This window comes from Pistacia vera, unplaced genomic scaffold, assembly GCF_008641045.1.
Source record: "Pistacia vera cultivar Batoury unplaced genomic scaffold, PisVer_v2 Contig320, whole genome shotgun sequence".
Classification (NCBI taxonomy): Eukaryota; Viridiplantae; Streptophyta; class Magnoliopsida; order Sapindales; family Anacardiaceae; genus Pistacia; species Pistacia vera.
This window is the reverse complement of record NW_022196136.1, coordinates 64,386-75,342: the sequence shown is the minus strand read 5'-3', so window position 1 is coordinate 75,342 and position 10,957 is coordinate 64,386. Positions and strand designations below refer to the sequence as shown.

At 35.9% G+C, this 10,957-nt stretch overlaps 1 protein-coding gene across 1 annotated transcript; it reads right to left on the bottom strand.

Annotated features, from left to right (window-relative positions):
• Window positions 1-249: 249 nt before the first annotated feature.
• On the bottom strand, window positions 250-1,197 carry LOC116137118. The gene has a single exon (XM_031422808.1). It carries the CDS (start codon window positions 1,055-1,057, stop codon window positions 398-400), a length of 660 nt encoding a protein of 219 aa, XP_031278668.1. The 5' UTR covers window positions 1,058-1,197; the 3' UTR covers window positions 250-397.
• Window positions 1,198-10,957: the final 9,760 nt, after the last annotated feature.

The window sequence follows — 10,957 nt, the reverse complement described above, 5'->3', positions numbered from 1 at the left end:
CTCAGTCTAGGATATTATTATTGACCACCGGAAAGCAGTAAAATGCCATTTAAAACAATTTGTTTGCTAATCTTCCACCATAGATCTGAATTGTTTCAGTCCCCATTTATGCAGGCCTTCTGAAGAGAAATTCTGCATGTGTTAATTACTACTTAATCTGACCTTGTTCTTGTCCAATTATTTCAGGTTGAATCTGCTTTAAGTTCAATCCTGAAGTAGGTGAAGTTGATTTAAAGTTAATGATTAAAATGAAACTAAGAAGAGTACAATAATATATACAGAGTGAAAATTACAGCATACAGAAAATCATAATAACCGGAAATCAAAGACAAAAGGCAAAACTACCGTATTTTACATGTCAAAAACTGCTATCATAGGCATAATAAGCAGTCAAACTCTAAAGATCAACCTTTTTCTTGCACTTCTGCTCATGAATTCCCTGGCTGGAAATATTAAATGTCATGCTGCAATTCATGATCAGGGCAACATGCCTCTTAAAAACATTCAAAATATTCACCCTTCCACCAATTCTCGAGTAGCTGTCCACAGGCAAAAGCCCAGACGCATAATCCGATTGCAAATTCGGGCTGGACAACAACCGGTCTGTGATAATATCCACCGTCATATTCATGCGCAAAGTTTGTTGGGCCTTGGCGCGGCCGGGTGGCCCTCTGGCTTCACCCACAAACATGCCATGGTAATAAAGGCTTGTGGTGGTGTTACTGTATCTGTATGAAGCTACGTTTGGATTCTTCACAGAAATGTCTGCTATAAATGACATGTTGACACCAGGCTTCGGAATTGTACCGCTAATTAGTTGAAGCTGACTTACTGTAAAGCTATTTAATTTTATTTCAGGATCCTTCACACGGAACACCGTCAAAATTAGAATGATCATCACTATCGCTAGGATGAGCAATACAGCAGCGACGGAACCACAACATTTGATGCATTTTCTGCGGCAAACTTTCTTTGCAGTTAAACCCGACACCCCATCGTCGCTGCTCAAACGGTCCGTGGCCAGAGCTAGTGGCCATACTTGCTCTTTTTCTACCATGGCTAGAGACTAGATGACTAGGAGAAAATTTAAGGAGCTGTTGGCAATTTGGAAGGATGTGATACTGGCTACTGGTATGTGGTTTTAAAAAGTTTAATTGTTTGGTAATGTGAATGAAGTCTAATGTCGGCTATTATTGACTTCAAGTAATTAGAATTTAGTCTTGCGTCCGAACCAAATTTTAAAGTTGTTTTATATTTTTTCCACATCTTTTCTCAACCTGGGTATTGGACATCTTACACGTGGATGAATGGATCATCAGATCATGGACTGATGGAGTGGTTATTTAGGCACAATGAATGAAAAGATACTGTGCTTAATTCTAGTCGCTATCAAAGTTCCGCACAATATAATCGCTATTTGGTATATTATTCTTAGGAAATTAATATATAATGTAACAAGATAATAACTAGATTGTTTGATTCCCTTCCTCCCTACTTCAGAATATATATAAACTTGTAACCAGAGATATTAAAAATAAAATATTATAAGTTCAATAACAAAAATCTAAGCTGTCCATGACAATCAGAGAAAATTTTTGTAACACTACAAGTAATGTATATATTTTCAAGGAAATTCATTAAAAGAAAGAGAGCTCGATAAACCACTTAGATTGTGGCCGGATGACAAGACTTTGGGTTATCCAGAAGTCTTGTATTCGAGTCCCATAAAATGACCACCTACCACATTTGTGACTTACTTGGTTTATTGGGCTTGTAGGATATTTAATTGACCCTAGGGATTAGATTTGTGACTTACCTGGTCATTTGAGCTTATAGGATATTCAATGGACTCCGGGGATTAGATTTGTGATTTATCTACCACAGTTATGACTTACCTAGTCCACTGGGCTTGTACGATATTCCATGGACCCCGGGGATTAGATTTGTGTCTTACCTAGTCCATTGAGCTTGTAGGATATTTAATGGATTTCGGGGATTAGATTTGTGCTTACCTGATTCATTATACTTGTAGTATATTCAATAAACTCTGATGAATTAATAGAGGTGCGCGTAAACTGGTCTATAGACGGGGAGAATAGGAATTTGTGCCAACCTAGACAAGTTTTCTTTTCGAAAATGATCAACACATCACTGACATCAGCATAGTTATAAATGAAGACTAATAAGTGTACCAACCACTAACCATTTTCTCGCTGCGATTCACAAGGGAAGTAGTTTTCAGGCTATTCTAAATTTGATAAGATTTAACTTGATTCAAATGATAATCTCAAGCAATCAACCCAAGTTGAAAACATTTCTTCATTAAGAAAAAAAAAATTCATTAATAAACGAATTATGAAGTTATAACCACAGAAATTTTCAATGTATGCCACGCTGCAGTTGTGAAACAATTAATGATATGCAAGTTATAAGCTACAGGATCATCAAACCTATAGTTCTTTTTTACACAAATCAGATTCAATTCCTTGTAAATTTGCATCTAAATCAATATAAATCACATCCAAATTAATAGAAACAAGGTATTGCACAACAAATTATACAATAAAAACAAAAAGAAACATAAGGAATCATCCAAATACACATCACACAACTCAAACTTCCAGAAGTTGAATCTCCAATGGTTCCTTCTGTATCTAAAATTTTAAATGGAAAAAAAGTTAATATTAATCTTCAAATGAAATAAGAATAATTGTAGTATAAATACATAAATCTATTATAATAAATGTACTGTGATTCCTTTTTTAACTCCATTTAAAATACGACACCAATTGGCTCTACATAATAGCTTTTCCACTATTTTGGGAGACAATGAAGATCAATACGTGTCAATAACTCTACCAACGGCGTTGAAAGTAGCCTCTGAAGCCACCATAGCGATAAGAATGGCTAGTATATCACGAGCCATCCAAGATAAGATAGGGTACTCCAAAGCATTCGTCTTCCACCAATCTAAGGCATCGAAATCTTTAGAATCACTCCGACACTTATAACATGCCTCGCTTAGATAAATATCCTACTCATATTTATTTGGCTCAATAGTTTCAACCTCATCTAGAAAATCATCAAATTCCCATTTCGAGGCTTATGCTCCCGTAAAACCCTGAGGAATTACTCCTAGTTCAACCTTTTCACTTGTACCTCTGTGGGCTGCACTAGATGAGTGACTATCAGTAACATATTTGCCATATACCTCATACAAAGCATCTCGGACAGTTGTAGCATTTGCTCGTGCATCAAATTCAGAATACATCTTAGGGAAGGAATACTCAATCACCCTCATTTTGTACCTAGGGTCCAATATAGTTGCCATAGCCATCAACAAATTACATTCCCCCCCAGTACTTATCAAACTTTTCTTTCATTTTCTCAGCATGTGTCTAAGGAAATCATCTTCACTTTCACTATTTTTATCTAACAAGGTTTTGATTATACATACTTGCTTCAGAAATACATTTGATGTTGGATAATTACTCCCTGAGATGATATTTTGGTCATTGTACTAAAAACCTTTAGAATCTCACAGATTTTCTCTACTTTCACCCAATCTTCATCATCTGGAGAATGTTTGTAATCCTCATCCCGTACTTTGAGTCTTGGAAACACTTCTTTAAACTTAATTGCAGTTGACAACATGTCATAGGTTGAATTCTACCGTGTTTTACAATCAAGGATAAGTTTTCAACATGGCAAACGCAATTATTGCACAATCTCTGGAAAAAACTGTCACGTTCCCATTCTGACCGTGGGGCCCGGCTAGTACACCTAGGCTTACCCCAGGCCCACTCTACGTGACTCACTAGGTACTGTCTCCCCCCCCCCCCCCCCCCCCCCCCCCCCCTTCTTAAGGGATTTCTTTTCGCCTCCCCACCACTGAACCAAGACCAAGGGGCTATAGTCAATTGGGAAGCATGTGAGTAACCAGGCTAGTTTATTATCACGTCCCATTCTGACCATTGGGCCCAGCGGACACTGGGTCACCCTAGGCCCACTCTACGTGACTTACTAGGTACTGTCCCCCCCCTCTTACGGGATTTCTTTTGCCTTCCCCACACACTCGAACCCAAGACCAAGGGGTATAGTTAATTGGGAAGCATGGTGAGTACCATCAGGCTAGCTTTTATTTCACGTCCCCTTCTGACTGTGGGGCTGGGGTACACCTGGGCTCACCCAGTCCCACTCTACTGACTCATAGGTACTGTCCCCATCCCCCCTCCCCCCTTAAAGGATTTCTTTTCGCCTCCTACCACTCAAACCCAATAGCTGATCGTACATCACCATGCTTCCCAATTGACTTAACCCTTTGGTCTTGGGTTCGAGTGGTGGGGGATGCGAAAGAAATCCCTTAAAGGGGAGGGGGGGGGGGGGGGGGGGGGGGGACAGTACCTAGTGAGTCACGTAGAGTGGGCCTGGGGTGAGCCCAGGTGTATTAGCCGGGCCCTATGGTCAGAATGGGGACGTGACAAAAACCTTCAACCTACCCTCTAAACCATTGATGTATATCACAGTCTCATGGATCTTGTCAATGATATGCCTAATCTACAAAAGCCCATCTTGCACTAGCAAGTTTAAGATGTGTGCACAACATTTGACATGAATCATTTTGCCCCCACAACTTAGCTACCTTATCATTGTAAAATTTTCATTCAACATCTTAATTGCAACATCATTACTACTAGCATTGTCCACTAATATCGTTTGGACCTTGTCTTCAATTTTCCATTCTGTCAAACATCTGTAAATTACATCAACAATCTGCACACCACTTTTTAGAGGAGGTAAACAAGCAAAATTAAGAACACGTTTGTTCAACCTCCAATTATCATCTATCCAGTGCCTATCAAAACCATATACTCCATCTTTTGGTTGTCAGTATTCCACAAATTAGTGTCAAACTAATCCTCTTTACACTTTTCAGCAATGTCTTCAACTTTTGTTTCTCACTTTCATATACCTTCACACAATCACTTTTACATGTATTGCACAAAACCCTAGACCATTTTGGAATCCCATATTTCAGCAAGTTGTTCAAACCTTCCTCCTCCACAATGGTAAATGGGTGCTTATGCATAAGCACCCATTGTGCAACCAATTCCCTAATCATCATCATCATGTCAAACTTGTCGGTAAGAGCAGGAAGGACAAATGCTCCAACACTAGAATCAACCAAGAGAAAATTAATATGTTGTTGCCTAATGGAAGCTACTCGCTTCACACACCTTTGTAAAGTCTTGTAAACTATGCGGTGCTTCTAGATATAATCATTTGAAGCTTGTATTTACAATGGACACACTCTGCATTCTTCACACTATTAGGAAGGACCACTTTGTTAAATTTAGTCCATATGACAGTTGTCTTCGCTCTCTTTCTCCTTTGAAAGAGATTATCATTTACATTTTCATTCAACGGGCCACTAACACATGGCTGCTGTGTTTGGTCTGTTGTTTGGTTAGGAAGATGGTTGTTTGTTGCTTCTGTGATTAAACAGGAGTGGTGTTCTATCAGAAAATAATGAGAAAATATGAAATTACAAGAAATTTTATCACTAAAAGACACAAAAATACAAAGTAAAATTACACTTGAAAGTTTGAGAGAGAGATGTGAAGAAACATGAGACAAGCAATCACCTGAAGTACATCTTTTAGACCCATCTGTTTGAGTTTACCATTCAGTACACTGTAATATAAGGCAAGAACTATATCAGAATGTGCGATATATAAGGAAGTTCTATATCCTATTGGACGTAAATTAACATAGCTAACTTTTCACAAACTTCTAAATCTTCCACATCATCTCCATGGATAAGCAATCAACCTATAGTGGATGAAAAGTAATACCAGACTTCAAAATAATTTATTTCATTTCATAGTCTTGATGGTAGAAAAGAAACTACTAGCCACATCATGTTGTTGATAAAACTGGATTGTAAAGGCCTCTGACGATAAAGATTGTTTAAAATGATTGATCGGTCAGCTCCCCGTTGTAGTTGTAGGGATTAGAGAACTTAATTAATCAGAGTTCTTTCAGTCAAAGATATTTCAGCAGAATAGAAATCATAAATAATAGTCACATGAAACAATTAGGAAATGTTAAGAAGAGCATATTAGTTGATATTATCATCCCTTAATAACTATACGCATTCTATAACGATCACTTTCATCTCGGATATAATTGACTCCATCTAACCTCTGTTAAATAGAACAAAACAACACATGCAAGTAAAATGTTTGCTAAAAAACAACCACATTAATCAAATATGGCTAGTAAACATGTAGTATAGCCAAGTCACAACTATTGTTCCTCTATTTGTTGATGAAGACAAATACAAAGAGAAATAAACATTTTAGAAATACATTTATCTTGCTCTCAATAAGGTCAGTTATCTTCTTCACCAGAAAGGATTTTTTGACTAAATAAGGAATCTATTTCATTTGGAAAAAAATTAAACAGTATCATTACTTTGAACTTAACATTTCAATGCCAATTTGAAAAGTAATACGCATATATGTCAAAACCCTTAAGGAAAACCAAGATATTCACCTATTTTATAATAATTGACATCCTCTTTGTCTTGGAGTCGAGCAATTCAACATCAGTTTTTCCTCTAACAATAATACATCCTCTCCGAAATCAATATGTACTTAAGATCCTTGACAAAACAATTATATCTTAGGACACCAATCACAAAACAGTTTCAAGATTTAAATAAGACAATACCGCATTGAAAAAATATGTTTCAAACAATACTTATACTCAAGCACAATGTTTGATGGAAATCATAAGAATGATTTGATTTTTTCAACTCCCACCAGAAATTTTTTGACGATGACCATAAGCTTAGGAAAAACAAAAACAAAGAATAAATAAGAGGAATTGCACTGTTTGATTCCGATATGATCAACATTACACCATGCATTGCCATTCAAATTAGTCACAAAAAATCTAGATTTTGCAAAGGAACAAACCTGTTGCAGTTGAAAAATGCAGTTAATGAACACCTCACAACTTATTCGCAAAAGCTGGCATCATCGGTGATTGAGAAGGCGACAGGAAGTAGCGGTCAATGACGGTTTGCTGAGTACGTTTAGGGTCGGTAATCAGTTAAGTGTTTAGTTGGTTTGAAAATAGGGTTTATGAATTTGGGAAATTGGTTTTTGCAATTTGGGTTAATTGGAATTTAAGGGTTAATTTGTGATTTTTTAAACCTTTTGCACGTCAAATTACAAAACAGATCTATTACTTATAATTATCGCATAAAAACCCAAACGAATCATTATTGACTCGCGAGCCTAGTCGAGCCCAATTGGGGTAAACTCGAACTCGGCTCGACACCTATTACGAGTATTACTCGAGCTGAGTTCGAGCATTTAATGAGCCTAGCTAAGCCGAGTCACTCTGCTGACAGTTCTACGCCACCCTAGTATAAATAAAATTCAAATCCTAGGGAGTAATATTTATTAGAAATAAAAACACATTCTACCAGACATAAAATACCACAATAAAAACTTAGAAAAGAAGTATATCATAAGGCAATATGAAAAGAAATAAAGTTTATTAGGAAACCTACCATTCCTTAGAGAATCCATCTTGGCTACATCACTAGAAGTTTCTTCAACTATTTGAAGCACTCTAGACTTATTATCCAATATCACAATGATGCCCTAAAGATACATGTGTAACAGATGTAAACCATTACATAATGCAAACCAGATCAACATGTTTTTTTTAGGGCCCATGCACTTAAATAGGAACATGAAAAACATCACCAATGATGAGAAAATAAAATCATCTCAACTAGATAAAGCAATGAACTTCACTTAAGTGTTGGAGAACAAACCAACTAGTCCACATATGCAATCATACAAGAAAGAGCAATCATGTTGATGGGACCCTCAAACATCTTGCATAGTCATATAAGTAAAAACCATAATATACCTCAAAAATATGTCTTCTCTTCTACAATCATAAAAACTTGAACCTAGCACGTCTTTACATAATAGAACATCTAAAATATAAGAAAGTCTGACAAGATAAGAGAAACAAAAGAAAATGATGAGATACCTAGTATGCTGGTCTATAATAGGAGAAGTGAGGGTGGTAAGTAGGGGAATATTTGTGTAAGGATAGGAAAACTCTTAATGTGTGAGTGTTAGGAGTGCATTTGGGGAGGACTCATGGCACTAAGAGAGTGGAAGAGTGAAGAATTTTGTTATGAGAAAATGGCCAGGAGAATAAAAGGGTATGACAGTGGGATTTGTGGATAGAGAGAATAAAATATAAGAAAGTTTGACAAGATAAAAGAAACAAAAGAAAATGATGAGATGATTGGTATGCTAGTCTATAATAGGAGAAGTAAGGGTGGTAAGTAGGGGAATATTTGTGTAAGGGTAGAAAAACTCTTGATGCGTGAGTGTTAGGAGTGCGTTTGGGGAGGACTCATGGCACTAAGAGAGTGAAGAATTTTGTTATTAGAAAAGGTGTCAAGAGAATAAAAGGGTAGGACAGTGGGATTTGTGGATATTCTTGAAAAAGTTAACAAAAGGGAAAAGGAGGTGGCTGACCCTCGAAGCTTAATCGTATCTTTTATTTTTCTGTTTTCATTTCATTTTATTGTTGTTATTATTGCTTGATAGTTGGTGCAATAGTTCTCTTAAGTGTATTGTCTTGAAACACACACACACACACACACACACACATATATATATATATTATGTTTCTCTTGAGGTTCACTTTGATTGTTGTGTTTGGTTAGGAAGATGGTTGTTTGTTACTTCTGTGATTTAACAGGAGTGGTGTTCTATCAGAAAATAATGAGAAACTATGAAATTACAAGAAATTTTATCATAAAAGACACAAAAATACAAAGTAAAATTACACTTGAAAGTTTGAGAGAGAGATTTGAAGAAACACGAGACAAGCAATCACCTGAAGTACATCTTTTAGACCCATCTGTTTAGGTTTGCCATTCAGTATACTGTAATATAAGGCAAGAACTACATCAGAATGTGCGATATATAAGGAAGTTCTATATCCTATTGGACGTAAATTAACATAGCTAGCTTTTCACAAACTTCTAAATCCTCCATCATCTCCATGGATAAGCAATCAACCCATGGTGGATGAAAAATAATACCAGACTTCAAAATAATTTATTTCATTTCAAAGTCTTGATGGTAGAAAAGAAACTACTTACCACATCATGTTGTTGATAAAACTAAATTGTAGAGGCGTCTGACGATAAAGATTGTTTAAAATGATTGATGGGTTAGCTCCCCGTTGTAGTTGTAGGGATTAGATAACTTAATTAATCAGAGTTCTTTTAGTCAAAGATATTTCAGCAGAATAGAAATCATAAATAATAGTCACATGAAACAACTAGGAAATGTTAAGAAGAGCATATTAATTGATATTATCATACCTCAATGACTATACGCATTCTATAACGATCACCTTCATCTCGGATATCATTGACGCCATCTAACCTCTGTTAAATAGAATAAAGCAACATATGCAAGTAAAAGGTTTGCTAAAAAACAACCACATTAATCAAATATGGCTAGTAAACATGCAGTATAGCCAAGTCACAACTGTTGTTCCTCTATTTGTTGATGAAGACAAATACAAAGAGAAATAAACATTTTAGAAATACATTTACCTTACTCTCAATAAGGTCAGTTATCTTCTTCACCAGAAAGGATTTTTTGACTATGTAAGGAATCTATTCCATTTGGAAAAAAAAATTAAACAATATCATTACTCTGAACTTAACATTTTAATGCCAATTTGAAAAGCAATACGCACATATGTCAAAACCCTTAAGGAAAACCAAGATATTCACCTCTTTTATAATAATTGACATCCTCTTTGTCTTGGAGTCGAGCAATTCAACATCAGTTTTTCCTCTAATAATAATATATCCTCTCCCAAATCGACATGTACTTAAGATCCTTGACAAAACAATTATATCTTAGGACACTAATCACAAAACAGTTTCAGGATTTAAATAAGACAATACCGCATTGAAAAAATATGTTTCAAACAATACTTATACTCAAGCACAATGTTTGATGAAATCATAAGAATGATTTGATTTTTCAACTCCCACCAAAATTTTTTGACGCGACCATAAGCTTAGGAAAAACAAAACAAGAATAAAGAGGACATGCACTGTTTGATTCCGATCTGACAACATTACACCATGCATTGCATTCATTAGTCACAAACAAAAAATCTAGATTTTGCAAAGGAACAAACCTGTTGCTGTTGAAAATGCAGTTAATGAACACCTCACAACTTTTATTCGCAAACTGGCATCATCGGTGATTGAGAAGGCGACAGGATGCAGTCACTGTTTGCTGAGTACTTTTAGGGTCGGTAATCGGTTAATGTTTAGTTGTTTGAAATATAGGTTTACGAATTTGGGAAATTGGTTTTTGCGATTTGGGTTAATTGGAATTTAAGGGTTAATTTGTGATTTTTAAACTTTTGCATGTCAAATTACAAACAGATCTATTACTTGTAATTATCCATAAAAACCCAAATGAATCATTATTGGCTCCGAGCCTAGTCGACGCCAAGCGGGTAAACTCGAACTCGGCTCGACACCTATTACATATTACTCGAGCGAGTTTGAGCATTTATGAGCCTAGCTAAGCAACATCACACTCCTCGCTACTATGTTCTACCGCCCCCTAGTATAAATAAAATTCAAATCCTAGGAATATATTTATTAGAAATAAAACACATTCTACCAGACATAAAATACCACAATAAAACTTAGAAAGAAGTATATCATAAGCAATATGAAAAAAAAGTTTATTGGAACCTACCATTCCTTAGAGAATCCATCTTGGCTACATCACTAGAAGTTTCTTCAACTATTTGAAGCACTCTAGATTTATATCCAATATCACAATGATGCCCTAAGATACATGTGTAA